The sequence below is a fragment of the Mastacembelus armatus genome, chromosome 22 (assembly GCF_900324485.2).
Source record: "Mastacembelus armatus chromosome 22, fMasArm1.2, whole genome shotgun sequence".
Lineage (NCBI taxonomy): Eukaryota > Metazoa > Chordata > Actinopteri > Synbranchiformes > Mastacembelidae > Mastacembelus > Mastacembelus armatus.
This window is the reverse complement of record NC_046654.1, coordinates 85,707-106,332: the sequence shown is the minus strand read 5'-3', so window position 1 is coordinate 106,332 and position 20,626 is coordinate 85,707. Positions and strand designations below refer to the sequence as shown.

The window sequence follows — 20,626 nt, the reverse complement described above, 5'->3', positions numbered from 1 at the left end:
GTGCTGTACCAGGCGGGGGGATCTCCAGGTCAGTGGTCTGCTGAACGTTGGTTCTTCCCGGTCGGGGGTCGAAGGCAGGGACCAGAGCTGAGAACTGCCTCTTCAGGACAAAGTCGTCGTCCCACGTCCTCCTGCGACCCCCTTTGGTCTCGTACTCCTCCTCCTCCTGTAGGACAGCAGCCACACAACCGTCACATTCACCCGCACTTCCTGTTGGTGTCATTTCACAACCCACAAAACAAACAAGGAAAGTCTGTTTCTGTACCAGGACCTCCTCGTACTCCTGATCCTCCTGATTGTCGTCTTCGTTCTCATCGTCGTCGTCGTCTGGTTCTGGCAGGTCCTCCTCATCATCCAGCTCAGCCAATAAGGTGTTGGCACGACAGCTGTCCAGGAAGTCTACAGGAAGAGGACAAAAAGAGATGCGTGCCAATGTAACATGGTCAGATAGTCCAGTGTTGGGAGGAAAAGCCTGAACTGCACCTGAACACAGAGTATCTGAGTTAGTATCTGCTGAAACTTCACCTTGTTTAGAGAAATGATCAGTCGATAACCAAACAGGAAACCAACCAAAAACTGGTTCCTATCACTGAATAAACTGAATCTGACATGTTTGTTTCCTAAAATGTCAGTCAAGTTATAAAAAAAAAAGATCTCCAGCCAGCCTCCTGTGTGTCCAAAAATCCAATGCTCATCCATTATAGCTCGTCTCTCGTCAAGAGGAAGTTGGGGTTAACCGAACTACAATGGACGACACACTGGGATGCACTGGGTGCAATGCATCCTGGGTGTTGTAGTTTTTTATTTTTTTATTTTTATTTTCTCCAGTCACATGGCATCGAGAACATGTTTTTCTGTTTGACACATAAAGGGCTGAGCTGGATGAAAAGATTCCCTGTGGAGCAGTGAGTTGTTGCTTCATTACTCCCAGGACAGCAGTGCTACATTGACTAATGAGCGTTAGCGGATGTGGCTGTGTGCTCCGGTGTGTGAGGAGTTAGGCGGCGGGTTAGCTCCAGCTGTGTGTTGTGAACATGTGCTGTCACCAACCATAGAGAGAGAACTCAGCCTCCTGGCCCGTGTCGCTCTCGCTGGACGTGGACGTCAGACTGGTCGTCAGGGTGTTGCTTAGCAACTGGCCCACCGACAGACCCGTGGTGGCCGTGGCTACGTTATTGCTGCTGGTTACTATGGAGGTTGACATGGTAACGGTGGAGGTGGTGCCAGTGGTGGTGAGGTTAGGAAAGCTCTGAGCGCCCATGAGAGGTGAAGCTGCAAACAAACAAACAAACAAACACAGGGCAGTTAGTTGGTCAGAAACCAAAGGGACGAAGCAGCAGGTGAAGCTCGTTAAGCTCCAGTCAGCTGACCGGATACAGCTGTTGATTGACTGTTCACCCACTCAGGACCCAGGTCAGCCTCAGGTCTCAGTAAAGTCCGACTGTTACAGAATCTTTAGTCAGCCAGTCAAAACACACCACAGTCCTGTTAGAGCATTCCTGTCACTGCAGGCAGATCTGGGCAGGTTGCAGCCTTTGTCTGCAGCTTCCTGAGCCTCTTCAACTGTACGAACAAGGAACCTGATCACCACTGAGCACCCAAAACTAATCATCAGCATCTGTACAAGCCAATAACTGTACTGCACTTGTCCCTGGCAGTTACAGTGCAGTGTTAGTGAAGAAACACCGCATTAGTCACTGACAGTAGTATTAGAGTGGAAACACTGCAATAGTATATGGCAGTTATAGTGTAGTATTAGAGTAGAAACACTGCAGTAGTCACTGGCAGTTACAGTGTAGTAGTAGAATAGAAACACCGCATTAGTCACTGACAGTAGTATTAGAGTGGAAACACTGCAATAGTATATGGCAGTTATAGTGTAGTATTAGAGTAGAAACACTGCAGTAGTCACTGGAAATTACAGTGTAGTATTAGAGTGGAAACACTGCAGTAGTCACTGGAAATTACAGTGTAGTATTAGAGTGGAAACACTGCAATAGTATATGGCAGTTATAGTGTAGTATTAGAGTAGAAACACTGCAGTAGTCACTGGAAATTACAGTGTAGTATTAGAGTGGAAACACTGCAGTAGTCACTGGAAATTACAGTGTAGTATTAGAGTGGAAACACTGCAGTAGTCACTGGCAGTTACAGTGTAGTATTAGAGTGGAAACACTGCAGTAGTCACTGGCAGTTACAGTGTAGTATTAGAGTGGAAGCACTGCAGTAGTCACTGGCAGTTACAGTGTAGTATTAGAGTAGAAACACTGCAGTAGTCACTGGCAGTTACAGTGTAGTATTAGTGTGGAAACACTGCAGTAGTCACTGGAAATTACTGTGTAGTATTAGAGTAGAAACACTGCAGTAGTCACTGGCAGTTACAGTGTAGTATTAGTGTGGAAACACTGCAGTAGTCACTGGAAATTACTGTGTAGTATTAGAGTAGAAACACTGCAGTAGTCACTGGCAGTTACAGTGTAGTATTAGTGTGGAAACACTGCCGTAGTCACTGGAAATTACTGTGTAGTATTAGAGTTGAAACTGCAGTAGTCACTGGAAATTACAGTGTAATATTAGAGTGGAAACACTGCAGTAGTCACTGGCAGTTACAGTGTAGTATTAGAGTAGAAACCGCATTAGTCACTGACAGTAGTATTAGAGTGGAAACACTGCAATAGTATATGGCAGTTATAGTGTAGTATTAGAGTGGAAACACTGCAGTAGTCACTGGCAGTTACAGTGTAGTAGTAGAATAGAAACACCGCATTAGTCACTGACAGTAGTATTAGAGTGGAAACACTGCAATAGTATATGGCAGTTATAGTGTAGTATTAGAGTAGAAACACTGCAGTAGTCACTGGCAGTTACAGTGTAGTAGTAGAATAGAAACACCGCATTAGTCACTGACAGTAGTATTAGAGTGGAAACACTGCAATAGTATATGGCAGTTATAGTGTAGTATTAGAGTAGAAACACTGCAGTAGTCACTGGCAGTTACAGTGTAGTATTAGAGTGGAAACACTGAAGTAGTCACTGAAAATTACAGTGTAGTAGTAGAGTAGAAACACTGCAATAGTCGCTGGCAGTTATTAGTGTAATATTATGGTAGAAACACTGCAGTACTCACTAGCAGTACTCATGACGTTCCTGCCCAGCGTGTTGGTGTTGTTGTCGCTGCTGCTGCGGCTCAGGTTCATATTGTTGGTGGCGTTGGTGCGCGACATGTTGGGTGCGCGGCGGACGAAGGACTCCATGAGGCTGGCCTCCCGTGATGACAGGTTGGGGACGCTGGCGCTGGAGCTCATGGGAGCGCCGGCGGCTAGCAGGGAGCTGACCGAGAGTCGGGAGTTCGTCGCCGAGCACAGAGGCCTCTGGGAAGGCGCATCCTTGCTGGATGACTCAGACACTGAGCTCACATCGGGGGAGCTCACGCTCACCAGCCCCATGGAGATGGCCGTTGCCGGGTCAGTGGTCGCAGTGGACGAGTCCTTGTTCCTGGCTTCATCTCCAGGGGCAGGCGTGTCGGCAGTGAGCGTGCCAGAGCTGGAAGCTGAGCCAGAGCCGCCCTCCGCTGAGGAGGACAGCACGACAATTGGCTCATGCTGCTGTCCATCAGAGGCAATCCCGCTTCCCGATACTCCTCCCACCCCAGAGCCCTGGTCGAGCAGCAGACCCTCTGCCCTCCTCTCCAGCCGCAGACCACCCGCACCTGGCAGCCCAACAGAGGAGCTCAGGCTGATGTCGGAGGAGGAGGCGACGCTGCAGACGGAGCTGCTGCTGCCCTTCCTGCTGGACGAGCTGGCCCCGCCAAGCGACGTGGCCCCGCCCTTGTCGGGACAGTTGTTTTTCACCAGGCTGGTCCAGGTCTGTTGCTGCGAGGACAACGAAGTGGAGGAGATGGTGGTGGTGCCGCCACTGGCCAGCGGAGTCGCAGAGAGTCCCACTGTGGAGGAGGCGGGGCCTGAAACAGTGGATGAGACAGGTTTGGGTGACGGCGCTGTGGCAGCCGACTCAGGGTCGTACCCTGGAGCAAGCTTGAGGTCAAACTTCCCTTCAGCGCCCATACGGTAAGAGTTAGAGCCGCCAGCATCCCAGGTTACATCAATCCAGCCTGGATGGACAGAGAGATAGGAGGGAGACGGACGGATGGATGTCAGAGACCCGGCAGAGAGACAGAGAGAGTGGGAGGAGACAGACAGCAGAAGCAGCTCCAGTCCACGCTGGACCGAGAGTTCGGGTCAAAGGTTCAGTTAAAGTCACGGTGAAAGCACCAACAGCTTGTTTCCAATATGCATCACATCCTAATAACCTCAGTAAACAGGGAACGATGCTGAGAGGTTCCATAACTGTGGGACGTCTTTGCCTTTCGTAGCAGGAAAAATAGATTTTAAGTTTTAATGTTTTTTAATTTGTTGTCCTCCATTAGTGTTTAGTAACATCGTTTTGACTTCAGTATGTTTTTCCCTTTTTGTTTATGTGAAGCAAAATAAATGACAAATTTATCACAACAGCCACTTACAAAAATATGGACTGTATTTTGTCCTTGATCAGGATTTTGACACGTATCTAAGGTTCATTTCTATGTATAAAACCATTACCAATACAAGAACAACTTGTAAAGCTTTCTTCATTGTGCAACCACTGAATTACGACACGGGCCCAGTTCATTTCAACTAAAATAATTGTAAACTACTTTTACTTTCATCCTTTCACCTGCTTTTAAAGTATCATGTCACATTTCTACAAATAAAGTAAAGTAAAAATAATCTGCTGTGTGTATGAACGTAATGTGTGATTTAGAAAAAGGAATGACTGCAGAACAGCTGTTTCACCGTGACTTTACAGACCAACGTGTCCATTACTGTCATGTTTTTAAACCAGGTCCAGGTGGAGCGATGAGAGAAAAATATGAACACAGTCACAGAAAATGACAATAAAGCAAAAGTAGAAAATATCTGTGGCAAATGCAGAGCGTCAAAGCCACAAAGAAAGAAGTTACACTCAGCAACAACAACAACAGCGATCGTCCTGGTTTATGATTGATTAAAATGATCATCAACAGAGCTGCTGATGGCGTCTCCGTGGGCTCAGCTCACTGACAACATCCCATCTGAATCAAACAGAAACACCAAGAGGAGCAAGAGGCATGGAGGAGAGAGAGAGGAGGAGGAGCAGGAGGCACAGAGGAGGAGGAGGAGAGGAAGAAGAGGAGGAGGAGGGAAGGTGTTTGCTGGTGACCACTTCCTGCATGAGCTCCAGTCTAAGCTGCGATTCAGACCTGATCTGTAACGCTGCCTGTCCATGGGACGTGTCAGGATTCATGTGTCATCAAACAACTAAACTCTGCTCTGCTTCCTGCTGCAACGTCATCGGACAGGATTTTGATGCACCAGTCGTCTGCTCAGACGTCTGGTGTGGTCAGCCGGGTCAGATGACGACGTGTGTCGCACAGACCTTTGTAGTGCTGGACTAAAGCCACCACTTCTATTCTATGCTTTTTGAATAAGTGAGGTGGACCAACAGACCAGTAGTAGAACTAAAAAACCCTGATCTACAACAACAGTTCCAGTGGGAGGTTTGGGTTAGGTGGTAAAGCATGAAATAAGAGAATTAAGCCCAGAAGCTGCTGATGTGCAGGACTTAATCAGGAAACAACCACAGATGGTAAACAAAGATGGCCGTCATGACAGCTTCAATCAATGAAGCTTTCGTAAGTCGGTCGCCCCCTGGTGGCTGGTTGCAGGTCAAACCCTGCCCCCTCCATGTTAGTGGATGGGACATGTGCAGAGTAAAAATGACTAAAAAGTACAAAAGCTGAATTCCCTGATATTATCTTTATCATTTTTGGAGCAGTTTGACTTTAATATAGCCTAAAGAGCTGTGGTTCAGGGGACTGACGGCATTTCTGCACAGTAGTGACTTCTGATTGCAAAATGTGTCACAACATCAAGATGGCTGCCCGTGTATTGATGACATGTTGGCTTCCTGTTCTGTCCGTGTTGTATAGAGAGAGTGATTTTGATGCACATCATACAGTCGGTTACGGCGCGTTGGGCGAAAGTAGAACCAACACAAAGAAAGAGCAGAGTCCGACTCTAATGTAGAGCAGGGTGCAGGGAAAACGGTCCTGCAGATCTTCACATCTGTTTAACACAGCGACACTAATTACACAGCAGCACTGTGGACAGACATTTGAACTAACAGGCAGTAAAATTAGATTCTCAGAATTCAGACACTGAACTTGGCATCATTCATACACACTGTAAATGTAAGCTTTAAACTCTTCACATTCAGTTTTTTATGACACTACATGTAATGAAACAATCACAGATTCATCACCTCAGATCATGTTTCATTTCACAGATATAATCTGAACCTCAGCATTTTAACTGCTGGGCACATTGTCTGTCCACAGCTGAGCCTCTGAACAGAAACTGGAAGCTGGACAGTGTTGACAAAGATTTCAGACATCGTAAGACTTCCAACAATAAGCCTGGCACGTTGACTCTGCGCTCTGTAGCTGCAGGATGAAGAACATCAAGTTCAGGCTTCTTACCGTTGTGAGCCTCTCCGGTGACGGTGCCCTCTCCGGCCGGGTTTCCGTCCTGGTCTCGCCACTTCCAGTCGATGCCGCGAACGACCCGCGCACCCGGGACAATGTACTTCATCACCTGGGAACGAAACAGGCGCCGCTGGCGGCGAAGATTCGCCTCCGCCTCCTTCACAGCTTTACCTGCATGGGACAGAGATAAAGGGGCAGGTAGAGGAATAACATGGAGATGACAGGAGAAAAAAAAAAATCAAAACAAGGAGTCTCTGCAGTCACGTTCATTGATTTAATGCTGATTACTGTAGGAAACCACAGCGTGAGTTCACCATGATGAAGAACTAGACACCCAGTGCAGCGCTGGACATTGATGGGTTCCTATGGTTTTCTAATCACCAGCCTTAAGAGCTGAATGTGGAAGTGGGCCCTTACCGAGCTGGTCCTCGCAGACGGCAGACACGGTGCCGTACAGCTCGAGTCCAGACAGAGACAGGTAGTGAGTCTGACCGCTGGCGTTCTTTCCCATCTGTTTGATCCTGATGTGTCTCCAGCCCTGCTTCTCATCTTTGGACGGGTCCAGGGGCCACGTGGCCGTAGACCTGAACACACACACACGCACCACAAATGGAGAACAGGTGATTAATGTAGACACCAACACCTGCGGCGAACAAAGGTTCACACGTGTCTGATTGTCTGTAAATATGAGATGTAAATCCTGCACATCAGCCTCCAGTGGTCGTTTATTAGCAGGACCCACTCATGGGGTCAATTTCATATCAGGCTGGTTTCAGAGAAGAGGGGTGTCGTACCCTGGTTCGTTGAGGCTGCAGTCGTCCACATGAGTGTAAAGAGTTGTCCAGTTCTGCCCATCCTTCGACACCTGGAACACCCAGTTCCTGAGCGCAGAGCGGCCATAACCCCTGCAGGCGGAGGAGACAGAGACACTGAAAACGTTAATGTTTTCCTCCTGTACTGACGTGAGGACATAATGAACAAACTCGGTCCAACTGTTCATAGATTCAATCTTTACAATAAGAAAACAAGGAAAATAAAATTTAATCAAATGTAGCATTGCAGATATTCAGTGGGTGCAGCTGCACAGACTGAACTAAAAATTTTGACATAATTTCATCTTGACAAGTTTGTTTTAGTTAAACTTGTCACCAAAACACAGAAGTGAATGTGTTTTCTGTAGCCACCGTTTCAGACCAGCCAATCACAAACCAGGTTTAAAGAACAGGCCTCAGGGTGGGAGTTTATTTCATTACCTGGCGTGTCTCAGGGTGGGAGTTTATTTCATTACCTGGCGTGTCTCAGGGTGGGAGTTTATTTCATTACCTGGCGTGTCTCAGGGTGTACGCTGAGGGAATGACCCAGAGGCCAAGGTCAATGGCAAACCAGGCGTTCTTGTCATCATTGGTGTGGCAGTTGAGGGCGGAGCTATCCCGACTCAGGATGTCCTCCAAACGGCCGTAGGGGAGGTTCCGCCCCTCTGATGATGTCACCACTACCAGGCCGTAGGCGGCGGGATTGACCCACTCATAGGCCGTCCTGAAGCGAACAGAAATGAGACTTGATTACTTGCTGCATAAAATGCGACTCTAGAGCCGCCCTGAATCATTAAGAGCCTCTCATCAGATTCACACACTATAAAACTTCAACACGCGGCTGAAGAGGGCTCTCAGCTGACTTCACATTAATATTGAGACTGTGGCCACTGATCTTACTTGGCGTTGGTTCCGACCCAGTAAATGAGGCCGTTCTCGTCAAAGTCGTGTTGGTGTCTGAAGGTGAAGGTCTGTCCTTCCCTCAGTTTCCTCACAAAGACGAAGGATGAGCGCTCGAAGTCGTACCACTGCTTTGCCACCTGGAGCAGGAAAGAGTATTTTATCTTCCTGATGTTGAAGTGGAGGCTGGTCAGGTCTATGTAAGTCTGCACTGATATTCATTTTGAGGGGACACTTAGGTCATAGTCCTGGCATTGGCTCAACTATAAAACAAAACAAATGTAGAGCCAGAAATCTGTCCTGCTCCACTGACTTCCAGCTTTGAGAACACAGACAGCTAACCCAGAGTATTTGTTATGTTTAAAGTCTGTGGCGATCACGTCATCAAGTCTTGGTCATACGTGTATTGGGGCTGCACAGATTCAGACACTGTGCGACCTCATTCTGTCCTGAAAATGGTTCTGCTGTGTTTGCATTAGCAGGAGAGCCACAGCATCACACCCAGTGCTCCGTGTTGTTCGCTACACCAAACGTAAAAAATATGTTACGCAAAATATAATACAGAACTTTTTATTGGTCGAGAACCGTCAATCATGATTCAATGATAAATGAAGAAGTCTAATGTAATGTGCAGCCCTGGTGTGTATCTGTGTTGTGCGTGTGTCCTCACCATCTTCAGTAGGTACTGTTCCAGAGACTCCACAGTAGCAAGCGGCTCCATCTTCAACATGCGACCCGTCCGGTCGATCAGAGCCGTTTCCCCCGGGGCTCGCTCCAGACGGAAACGCAACCTCCTCGTCAGAATCTGACACACAGTTTAGATTTCAGCTTTAACAAGGTCTGTCAGTCGGAGGCACCGACAACCACAGCTTCACCTCAGGGATTAATAAAGTCAACGGTCTGTAAACTGATCTGAAACCCCGAGGGAGAACACACTTGGACCCAGACACATGGAGACTCACCTGTAGGTTGTATGAGGATCCCGGAGTGTCGTACAGGTGCAGAGGTAGACGTTCGATCGACTCCAGGACAGCTATCAGTTTACGGATTAAGGCAACAGCTGGTCGGCTGCGCACACACACACAAACACACACAGGTCAGACTTCCCTGTTTGTTGGAGGCCGGATCAAACCACATCCTGACATGTTTGTTTAAACAGTGTTCAATTTCCCACCAGCTAAGTTGTGACGGACCACGGCTGACGGTGCTTTGTGCTGGTGGAAATCATGAACTAAACTGCCCTAAACTGATGTCAAAGTGATGACGTGAACGTTACCTTTCATCGTCCTCATTCTCGCTGAAAGCCGCCTTGAACACGTTGATCCTCTCCATTAAAGGCTTACAATCATGTTTGAGGTCCAGTTCCACACTCTGCACACAGACATAGCAGAAAAACATGGAGCACACGTCTTCACACACCTCTAAAGTTTCATGGGCAGCCGGGCTCGACTGCCGCTTATAGAAACACCACTCACATTGTTGAGAACGGTGAACAGCGCCTGGACCAGGCCACTGCTGCACATCTCATACGGAGAAATTGTGTTTTCATCCTTCAAGACAACGATCAGGTTCTCCAGAGCCGTTTTCATCAGGTCCCTCCATGTGTTCTCTCCTTCGATACACTGAAGCCAAAGATCGTAATAAATAATGTTAACACCTCCAGCAGCAGCTACCAGACGTCAGGTGTGTGTGTGTGTGTGTTTCTGCACCTGTCTGTTGGTGTGTAGCTCCCAGGCCGACTCCAGCTGCGTGGAGATGTTCCTCAGGGTGACCACCACTCCTCTGGGCATGCTCTCTACAGCTTTGAAGTGGTCGTCGTACAGCTCCCTCGCCATGCTCTTCACCTTCTGCTTCGTCTTCTCCAGCTTCGACTTCAGCTTCCTGCCTCGCTTCCCGGTCCAACCTGTGACAAACTCTGAGCCTGCGTGCACACACACACAAACACACACAAACACAAACATCATACACTAACCTGCAGTTTGGGTGGTACACAGTCATACAGATGTTCTGAGAAAGTAAAACCTGGGAGAACTACAAGTAAATCCAGCCCAGCACCATGTCTGTTCCCATCAGGACCACTGCACCACACACCAGCAGCCTGACATGCTGTGAACATCCTTTGATTTTTTGGGGTTGTGTTCGGAAACGGTCAGACTCACCCAGCGACGTCTCAGCGGTGAACGAGTGTTTGGTTCCTCTGTTGGACTCGAACACGAAGCCCGGCAGGTCCTCCTTCAGGATGGTGGCCTGCTGGCCGTCAGAGTTGTGGATGGCAATCTCTCCGTCTTTCAGGCAGGTCAGAGACCAGTTCCCCACTGTCAACTTGGTGGGACCCACACTGGACAGGATGGGCTGACTGGCTGTTACTGGTTTCACCTGACTCCTCGCACGCTGCAGCTTCTCCAGGAACTCACTGCGAGACTCTGCAGGAGGAGCGGAGGACGGGGGGGGGGGGGGGGAGACAACCCAGAGAGAAAAGAAGCAAGATTAAAATATAAACAAGGAGAATAAAGACAACGACCTGTGGAGGAGGAGGGAAGAGAAAGTGGAAGAAAAAGGTGATTTAAACCAGCGACAGAAAAGAGAAAGGAGAGGAGAAAATATTTCAGAATTGTAGGAGGCATGAAGTGAAATAGACACAAAGGAAGAGGAAAAAGAAGGATGGGTGGAACAGAACAGGAAAAAGGGGAGAGGCAGGAGTCCAGTTATTTGTACCAGAGCTGTCTGAGCCGCCCTCCGGACTCCCGCTGGAGTACATGGTGGCCAGCTTTCCGTCCAGGATGAACCTGAACCAGCCGTTGGAGCCGTTGGATAGCTCGAGGGCGGCGGCGTCCGACCAGATGTACAGACAGTCCCTCCCTCTGATGATGGACCAGTCCCTCCAGTGGTACGGCTTCCCCTGCTGGATCTCCCTGGCATCCTCCTGCACCTCTTCCTCCTGCAGAGTCCACAGTCAGAGGCTCTCAACATATTGTCAGCAAATTCAGAAACATGCTGAAGGTTAAAGGACGTTTACTTCTCAACTGTCAGCGAACTGCAAAGACCACTGCTGTCAACTTCAAACACTTTTTTTCTCCTTCGTTTTCCTAAATGGTCAATTTTGGTAGGAACTGACTAATAAGCTGTGAGGATCTACAGCAGGCTTCAGTCTACCTTCTCAGGCTTGGCTTCGTCCTCGTTCTCGTCATCAGACGCCGGTCCAGCCAGAGTGGACACCTTGTTGATGACTCCAAGTCGAGCCAGCTGGTCGAGGAAAACGTCTCCACCTTTGTCCACCAGGTCTCTGATGATCTGCAGAGCCAGGAGGTGGCCGTCGTCATCGTCCTGACAGAGGAAAACAAAGAACTTATGGCCAAACCTTTGTTTTTAGCAGATTCAGAGTAGTTTCTATTTTACTTCCACTGTATGTACAATGTGTTAGAATAGATGGGTGAGTAACCTACTGTTCATACCAGTCAACGAATAATTTACACTCAGCTATTAGGAACTTATTTATGGATGTGAGACTGTAGGTGAGCGTAGTGTGTGTCTGGTGTGCAGAGTGTGTGTAATGTACCTCCTGGTCGAGGACAGTAGCAGTGATCTCCACCAGCACTGTGGGCAGGTTGTGTCCAGTCTCACTGTAACACACCTCCTTCAGCAGCACTTCGCTGCTGTAATGAACCATCTTCCTGATCAGAGCCAGACTGGCTTTCCTACAACACACACACACACAAAGTGAGGAGAGGTCTGAGTCTTGAAAACAGACATTTCTTGTGTGTCACTGCTGCAGTCAGTCTCTGGCAGGTTCAAGGTGCAGAGTCCACCTTTTATCTGCTCTAATTAAATTAAGATTAGACTGTGGTGGTAAATTGAACTGAGCACTTCCATCTGCTCTGACTCAAAGACCTGAGGATTAAACCAGGGCAGGTGAACTGGGTGTGTATTCAGTGACACTTAAAGGAGCCGTTTACAGGTTTTCTAACTTATCTCCACATGCAGTAAACAGTGATTAGAGCGCTGTGGCTCTAGGTTGGGTCACCTAATTGAAGGCAGCATGGTTTGCTGAAAGGTTTGTGCAAAAACAGGCAGAAGTCTTTTCAGGTAGATCGGAGCCATTTCTGGGTCCCCCCTGGGCTCGCTGCCCTCCTCCTCCTCCTTGTTCACATCTTTCTTCTTCTTGTCGTCGCCCTTGTTCACAGGACACATCCAGTCTCCTGAAACACACATTCACGTTATCAAGATCAGCACTAATAAGTGAATAAATTAAAATAAATCGGAGCTTCTGTCAACATGTAGGAGAGTTTTTAAACTCCACAGACACTGGATGATACTTAGACTAAGAGCAGCCACCAACATCTAGAAGTAATCACTCAACACACTGAGCCTTGCTGCCACTTCACACTGTAACTGGCACATAAAGGCAGGAAAATGGCGACTACACTCGACAGACACACAGTGAGAAGTTCTTCCTTGAAAAGAAGCTGGATTTTGAAGACCCAATGGGAACAGTAACAGCAGCAGTGTGTGAAATTAGCAGGAGAATTTCAAGTGGACTAACCAGGGGACTGCAGTATAGCCACCACCTCACTGTGTCCTCGCTCCCTGGCCTTGTCCAGAGGAGTCTTGCCATCTTCGTCTCTCAGGTCAGGGTTTGCTCCATGACGCAGCAGAGTCTGAGCACACGCACGCACACACGCACACGCACGCACACACACACACACACACACACACACACACACGTTAGGAACTATGACCACAGGTGACTCCTGTTTACCTGAAAGGAAACAATCATCAAACTGACAGGTGTTTCACATAACCTGACTTGGATCCATCTGTGTGTTTGCTACCTTCGCTACTTGTGGGCGTCCGAAACAGGCAGCATAGTGCAGTGAGGATGACCTCTGACCTCTGTTGACATCTGCCCCCCTTTCACATAGAAACTCCACCTGCAGAAACAAACAATCGAAGGGGCAGAAATTAGACCCAGGAGTCATCATGAGTCTACAGAGTGCGATCTTGTAATATTACAGTCCTGCTGCATTTACTCCAGTTATTAAACAACAAATTCCTACTGAGAGCAAACATCCCCCGATGTTTGGGGCACCAAATGATGAGCTCTAGGATCAATCAATCTTTAGAACTGGTCCTCCAGAGACCATTCGTTCATTTGTCCTCGTACCATTTCCTGTGTGCCAAAAGCTGAGGCCCAGTTGAGCAGCGTCTGTCCAACGTCGTCCATGAAGTTCACCTCAAACGCTGCAAAAGATTTGCCAGATATTAACATAACACAACAAAACAACCTGCGAAATAAAGAGAAAAGGGCAAAAACCATTAAAGACGATAAAAAGTTGTTTACTTTTTAAAGGAAGACCGTGGGATTTACAACAAAGACATATGAATTATAATAATCATGATCATCATCGTCTTATCATTAAGGAAAAGTCTGAAAATGCTAAAGCTAATTTTATGACTGTAGCTTCCACCAAGGCTCATGGGTACTGTAGTATTTCGTTTGGTGAAACGCTCACCTCCTGTGTCGATGGCATCGATCAGAGCGTCGGTGTCCTTGCTGCGGATACAGTCGATGAGCTGTCGGTGCGATCGCTCCCCTGAACTGTCCAGGCGTCGCAGGCCGGGGATCCGACTCGTCGAACCCGCTGTGGATTTGGGCAGCGCCTTTCGACCCTCGAACAGGAGAACAAGCAGGAGGTCCACCAGCCGCATGGTGTCCAGCACACAGCGCTCATCTCCTCCCAGAGCAGACTCCATCGAGTCAGGCAGCGCTGAACGCAACAGGTCCTGACCCCGAGGAGGCATAAAATAAAATGTTGAGTCTGTGTCAAATCACAGTCAAACCTTTTCTTCTCTTCTTTTAAAGAACAAATAAATCACTTGCTGCTCAGCTGGAACTGATGTGTCAACTCACATGTGTGACGAGTGGGGACCCCCTGCACAGAGTGGACAGCAGGCTGACAATGGTCGACACCTGGTTGCTCAGTTTGGAGTCAGAGGCCGACGGGGCAGCGCCCGATGAGGTTCGACCCGGTTTACAGGAAGAGGTGGGGCCTGACACGGTGCCGCCTGCGGCCGCCATCCGGGACAGCAGTTCCTCCGTCAGGCCGTGTTTAGCTAAAGGGGCCGGGTCGACACCACGGCGAGTAAACCTGTCAGCCAATGAGGCAAAGCAGCGTAGAGCACCATCTGACACCTGAAACACAGAGAGGACGCCACAGGTTAGGTCGTCTCCTACAGAGAGGAGAGGTCGCCACACGCACGGACCCCCAATTGCTCCCCAGGCACCGCAGTGCTGGCTGCCCACTGCTCTGGGTGTGTGTTCACGGTGTGTGTGCACTTTGGAATTGGGTTAAAATGCAGAGCACAAATTCCGAGTATGGGTCTCCATACTTGGCCATATAAGTCACTTTCACTTTTAAAAACACTGAAGTTTCGATCCTTTTGCACATCCACATTTGCAAATGTAGCTGACAGATAGAGCAGCAGCCCTTTCCAGGCCTAAAAAACATTTGCCTGAAGTCTGAGTATCATCCTATCAAACTCTTTCAAAAGGTTCGGCTGCTACTGTGTTGGAGTTACCTGATGGTCTTCGTGTTTAAGGAGGCTGGACAGGGACTCGACGCAGGTCTCCAGAGACGAGTCCTGGGGCTCCATCTTACTGCAGAGGCGGGACACCACGGCCATAGCCGAGTGCAGAGTGTCTTTGTGGACGAGGTGGCCGCTGTCTCTGATGAAACTTAGCACACAGTTCAGACCGCCGGCCTCAAACACAGCGCCAGACTCTCTGGTACAGATCAACTCCAGCACCTGAAGAGAGAGTGAGATGCAGACTGTTCTTATTCGAGCCGGACTGGACAATTTGGACCTGGACCTCTGAAGTTAATAAATTGATCGTAACAGGTGATGGAGCATGAAAAGCCATGACCTCTGGCCTCCTTTCCTACCTTGACACACTGCTCAGCCAGGTCTCTGCTGGTCCTGTTGTTGAGCTCCACCACCACCAGCCGGTTACACAGCGCCTTGATGGCTCCGTCCACTCCCACAATCCTTCGGGTGCATTCTGCCGACACGTCCAGATAGTAGGTGATGGCTCGGGCCGTGACCTCCAGCACGTTGTCTGGGGCACTCTCGTCCAGGAAGATCTTACAAAGCGCCGGGAGGAATGTCCTTGGAGGACACCTGTCAGTGCAGAGTCCATGGACCTCTGGTCAGGTGACTCAATCAAACAAGTAATTGAACAGAACACAAACTGAACATTATTTTGTTTATGAAGGAGGGTTTACTGTGGGACTGGTGGACTAGACTAACTGGGTCTGACACAGGGGTTCCTAATAAACCGACTGGGTCCGACACTGGGGTTCCTAATAAAGGGACCACTGAGTCTCCAAATGAAAACTCACGTCTCAAAGCAGCGGTCCACGTTGTCTGACATGAGCAGCAACATGCAGAGCTGCTCCAGGGCGATGAGCTGCATGTCCCGCTCATCGCCCTGACCCATCTGCAGCCACTCCAGCAGGGTGTCTGGGTCCACGTCCGCCATGATGGCGAGCCTGAAGGGACAAAAACATAAATAAATTGTTTAAAAATCATAACACTGAACTGATCTACTTGTCCACACTGAGCTCCACATTCCAGTTATGTTAGAGCACCAGAAAGGCGTCAACATACGCACACGTGAATATGTGTTTTTTAAAAATATCCATCAGGAGCTTTAATGAATAATCTGAAAGGTAGAGAAGCTCCTCCTTCCTTTCACTCGTACATTGATCAAAAAAAAAAAAAAAAAAAAAAAAAAGGAAGTTGCTCCTGACCATGTGGGAAATTAAACAAAATGTGTTCATGAGCAGTTTGATGCAGCACTTTCAAAGTATTTCAACAACAACAGCCATGTTTTACACTCACAAGGGAGAAATTAGAGATGTTTTTTCAAACAATATAACATTTTTCTGAAGCTCCTCTTTCTGTGTAGTATATTTATATTTTTTATTAAATTACAACTTGTTTTTCTTATTTAGGATGTTTTTGACTATGAAGGACAGTCAGCCTCCTTGCGGGCCCGACATGCTTGGCTGATAAATCGGATTCTGATTCTGAGACCCTGTTAATCTGACTTGCTTAAAAGTTTCTGTCCACTGGGTTTCTGTCATTTCTAGTGCACCAGAACAACCAGTGACGAGCCCACACTTACAAATGTTTAACGTCAATATCTTCAAACTGATGACTGAAACTAAAGTGTCTGATTTTATTTTCAGAGTTTTGTTGTTGAGTCCTGTTCTGAACTGCTGCAGTTCGGCCGCCTGTGTTTGAAATGTTCGGTTTCCTGTCATTTCCAAGCTTCCAGCTGAACAGAGGACAGAGGAAACGGAGGAAAGGCCCCTGACAACTTGCTGTGGAAGTGAACTACGATCAGTTCAACCAAACATGACTTCACCCCAAATCAGCAGTTTCACTGAAGGGCTAGAAGTCTGATGAACTGGGTGGAAGGAAAACTGTTTTTCTCTTCCTTTAATCATCTTGTGACACTCGGCTGTGAACTGCCCCGAGGTTCATTACAGGATAAAACCAGAGACACACTGAAAAGACCAAAATAACACGACTGTTTCACCACTTCCTGAATGTGGAAAAAGACCTTCAAGACGACGACATCAGGGACAGTGTCTGGTCAACACAATGAACATGTGAGAAAAGTGAGAATGAGCTGATTTTCTGTATTAACTGGACAGAAAATGTGACTTGATCTTTATGAAAAGTACAGACAAAACCCAAAACTCTTCATCACCTGAGCTCTCACCTGGCTCCCCGTTGGCTACCCGGTCTGGCTCAGCGCCCAATCACTGCTCACAGTCCTGTCGCTGTTTGGGACTCATCCAACCAACCGGACTGAGCGCGAGAGCAAACACGGACAAGATAGAATTTACTCGCTCTCACAGGGAATTCTGGGACAAGTAGTTTTGTCTCCTGCCAATAAAAAGAGAGGATGAAGGGAGGAAAAGGCAACAGACAGAGCATGACCCAACTCACACCAGAACTAAAACCAAATGCCCAACACCTTCCCTATATTTGCTTACGCAGGGCAGAGGATAACTCCTGGATAGCTCTCAGATGTACTTGTTTTTATAAAGGAGCAGAACATTAAGTAGGTTAAACAGGGACATGGATAATTCTTGGACAACTACAGTTACTGTTTGTTTATTCAGGGGTATGGATAAGTCCTGGACACTGTGCTTTCACTGGTTTATGCAGGACAATAAACAGTTGCTGCATGCCTGTGGTTTGTTTACATGGGGCAGTGGGTAGTCCCTGGATAATCTCACTTGCTGCAGGTTACTGCAAAGTTTTATTTACAACTCATGTTTACTGATGCAGGGCACAGGATAATTGTTGGATGATTCTAGCGTAATTGAGGTTGCAGGTTCTTTAGACCCAAAAACAAGACAATAAAAAGGCCAGCACAGTTTGAATTGAAGTCTTATGAGTTACAGCTCAAACTCAACTATAGTGAGGTCACTGTGGCAAAAAGCAGAAAAGATCCTGAAGCAGCTAGAACCAGAGAAAACAAAAACCTAGTAAGACCTAATAAGACCTGTTCTTACTGGAAACATCTTTATTCTGGTTCCAGCTCCATTCAGGTTTATCACTGAACAAACGTCACATTGATCTGATTCATCCGATGCTTTTATCTACCGGCAGCAGCAGCAGACATTTAAACTGTGCCTGGTACAGTTAATACTGTGCCGTCAGAGAAAACAAATCAATACACAATATGAAAAACCTTTCAGAGCGGGGGGATGTGGTTTGGCAGCTCTCCTGCATAAATGGAGCCTGAGAAAACTAATCTGTCGTTAATCAGTTTCTGCTGCTTTTAGAGAGTTTTTAACAAACAATAAAGTCAACAAACAGAATATGCCAGTAATTATATACATCATAACCACAGTTTGGTCAGTGCCTCCCAAATGCTGGTACTGTAATTCATGTGACCAGGACCCCCAGATGACTGAACAGGACGAGAGGTCCGGGGGCCCCTGGTATGAAATTAAATAATTTTTTTTGGTTGAAAGTCACAGAACTTAAAAGACCACAATGAACAGCAAAACTGGACAAACAGCATCAGCATCATTTTCTAGATTTTTCTTAAAACTCGAGTGTAAGAAGCCAAACTATTCAGGGATTTCTTGGAAATATTGAAATTAGCTGGAAAATAAAATATTCATTGAACAATCAAGAAAATCATCTACAAAGTCATTTGATTTTGGGTTTTCCAGCGTCTCTGGAACGCAGCAGCAGCTGTGTCCGGTTGCGTAGCGCTGCAGCACGGCATGCTGGGAGTCTTATGGGCCCAGCCTAAGTTGATTAGGGTCTAATTTGAAGCCTGTCTGTCTGGGTATAAACAGTCTGTGCTGACTGAGACAGATCCTCTTATCAACTGATTAATCATCACAACTTGATCACCCCCCTGTCCAGCCTAGCAGTGACCCCCGCAGGACTGAGTGCAGCAGGATTTGGTTTTCTCCATCCCCCATGTCCTGTGTCCAGAAACAGACACTGTCCTCAGCTTTTTCAGGACAACAAAAGGCAGTTTTCACTGCACACACAAACACAATCAACCAGTAGAGAGACAACACAGACTGAGGAAAACCAGTCCCCCCTCAGACCTCAGACTACCTCAACTACCTCATTCAACTTGACAACAACATGTTAATGGGGGAAAAGCTATAATCAACAGTATTGATTAATCTGCGGGTTATTTGGATTTTTCAAATGTTCATACATCTGAGACCCCACAGAATCTCAATTTACTGCGATGTCAGACAATAAAGCTGGAACTATTTGGCACATCTGATTGAAAAAGTTAAAACTGCTGATTATTAGGAAAATACATTTTTAACTAAATGATTTAGCTTCACAGTGATATATTAAAAGAGAACTGTGCAGATCAATAGTGACCTGATGTGATGACAGTAAACCAACAGCCTATATATAGTTTAAAGAAGCTAATCAACTGAATGTGATAACTATTGACATTTTGAAACCCCAAACAATGAACTGTACTGTTTTAGTTTTGTACAGTGACTCCTTCAGAGTCTCAGAGTTTGACGGCATCACCTGAGACTTAAACCTGACATTTCCTTGCACTTTGACCCTCTTACAGTGAATAATCCCCTGACTAAAGCCGCTCAGGTCGTCATGAATGAAGCCATATTACTTTTGAACCCAGCTGAACGTGTCCCCGCTGGAAACTCAATAATCAGTGAGCAACAACAGGGAAGCTCCACCTGCTGAGGAAGACTGTGGTGATAGAAAGCTCCAGAACAGCTGCTCAATGGCTCCAGTGATGAAGCCTGATGCAGTGACACATTAATCCATGAATATTCAGACAAATGTGTCACAGCCTTTGTACAAACACTAAAAATAAAGTGTTTTTCCGTGTTTTCCTGCCTTAACTGGAACAAACTGGGCCCCAGGCTTGTTGTGGTTAAACTGGGGCAGCTAACTTCCCAGGTCCATCCAAAGCTGTGTGAGCCCGGGTTTGGTCACCAGGCCTGGACACAGGAGCCTCATTATTAACCAAAGCCCGACAGGAGAGACAGCAGGGACGTGTCTGGAGGTGCTAAGCCGAGGACCGAGCTGTCCTGCCGGGGTCTGGTGTCCGAGCTACACACAGCTGCTGCCCGTTAGCTCCGCTAACGCAGGCTGGTTAGCGGCTTAAATAAACTATATCTGTCACAAAATGTCACACACAAACATCGGGAGCGAACAGTCGGAGACAAAAACACAAATATGTTTGTTTTCACAGTAACACATTAGCTAACTAATGCTAACGCTAAAAGCAGTCACATTAGCCGGTTAGCACTCCGCTAACGACCCCAAACGGCAACTAAAAGGGGATTTTATTCCCAAACCGCGGCCCCTCACACCGGTACTGAAAGCGTTGTATCCGCGTACACAACGGTCTGTGAACTTTATGGGTTTTATTTCTGTTGTTAATGTCCAATTAAGCGCTAACTGTATCTGCGGCCTCAGACTTTAAACGTGAACCGCGGGGCTCGAGTTCCGGGAGAGCCGATAGGCCGCAGCTCAGCGTCGGACACACAGTAAAACAGACGCCGGCCCGGGCTCGGCTTTACGGGGATGAAGCACTCACCGTTTTTCCTTCTCGACACAGAGACGGACAGCGACCTCTGAATCCGGATTTTCCGGGTCCAGCTGAAGGGTGAGGAGCCGTATGTGTCGCCAGTGTCGGGGGTCAAATCAAGGCGTTCCCATGTCCTGTGACCGGGAGAGAAAAGGTCAGAGTGGACGGTGAGGAGCCGAAAACACCGGAGCCCCTGAAATGGAGAGTGAGCTGCTGCGTTCA

General features: G+C 47.5%; 1 protein-coding gene across 9 annotated transcripts in view; it reads right to left on the bottom strand.

Moving 5' to 3' along the window:
* hectd1 (HECT domain containing 1) overlaps window positions 1-20,626 on the bottom strand; it is a 26,074-nt gene extending 5,448 nt beyond the window's left edge. Inside the window, exons 1-29 of one of the 9 annotated variants that reach the window (XM_026300314.2) lie at window positions 20,414-20,626; window positions 17,063-17,229; window positions 15,672-15,821; window positions 15,216-15,450; window positions 14,851-15,078; window positions 14,183-14,464; window positions 13,785-14,055; window positions 13,436-13,512; window positions 13,104-13,202; window positions 12,815-12,929; window positions 12,296-12,470; window positions 11,831-11,969; window positions 11,428-11,598; window positions 10,990-11,212; window positions 10,434-10,697; window positions 9,984-10,195; window positions 9,750-9,896; window positions 9,551-9,645; window positions 9,237-9,342; window positions 8,945-9,079; window positions 8,275-8,414; window positions 7,886-8,098; window positions 7,357-7,467; window positions 6,980-7,146; window positions 6,557-6,733; window positions 3,128-4,111; window positions 1,051-1,272; window positions 266-399; window positions 10-166 (exon numbers count right to left, since the gene is read on the bottom strand). In XM_026300314.2, coding sequence (XP_026156099.1) covers window positions 10-166; window positions 266-399; window positions 1,051-1,272; window positions 3,128-4,111; window positions 6,557-6,733; window positions 6,980-7,146; window positions 7,357-7,467; window positions 7,886-8,098; window positions 8,275-8,414; window positions 8,945-9,079; window positions 9,237-9,342; window positions 9,551-9,645; window positions 9,750-9,896; window positions 9,984-10,195; window positions 10,434-10,697; window positions 10,990-11,212; window positions 11,428-11,598; window positions 11,831-11,969; window positions 12,296-12,470; window positions 12,815-12,929; window positions 13,104-13,202; window positions 13,436-13,512; window positions 13,785-14,055; window positions 14,183-14,464; window positions 14,851-15,078; window positions 15,216-15,450; window positions 15,672-15,811 — 5,419 coding nt within the window. In that variant the 5' untranslated portion in view covers window positions 15,812-15,821; window positions 17,063-17,229; window positions 20,414-20,626. Of the gene's footprint in view, window positions 1-9; window positions 400-1,050; window positions 1,273-3,127; window positions 4,112-6,556; window positions 6,734-6,979; window positions 7,147-7,356; window positions 7,468-7,885; window positions 8,099-8,274; window positions 8,415-8,944; window positions 9,080-9,236; window positions 9,343-9,550; window positions 9,646-9,749; window positions 9,897-9,983; window positions 10,196-10,433; window positions 10,698-10,989; window positions 11,213-11,427; window positions 11,599-11,830; window positions 11,970-12,295; window positions 12,471-12,814; window positions 12,930-13,103; window positions 13,203-13,435; window positions 13,513-13,784; window positions 14,056-14,182; window positions 14,465-14,850; window positions 15,079-15,215; window positions 15,451-15,671; window positions 15,822-17,050; window positions 17,230-20,413 lie in introns of all 9 variants that reach the window. The other 8 variants (XM_026300322.2, XM_026300306.2, XM_026300298.2 and 5 more) reach the window with 8 other exon arrangements.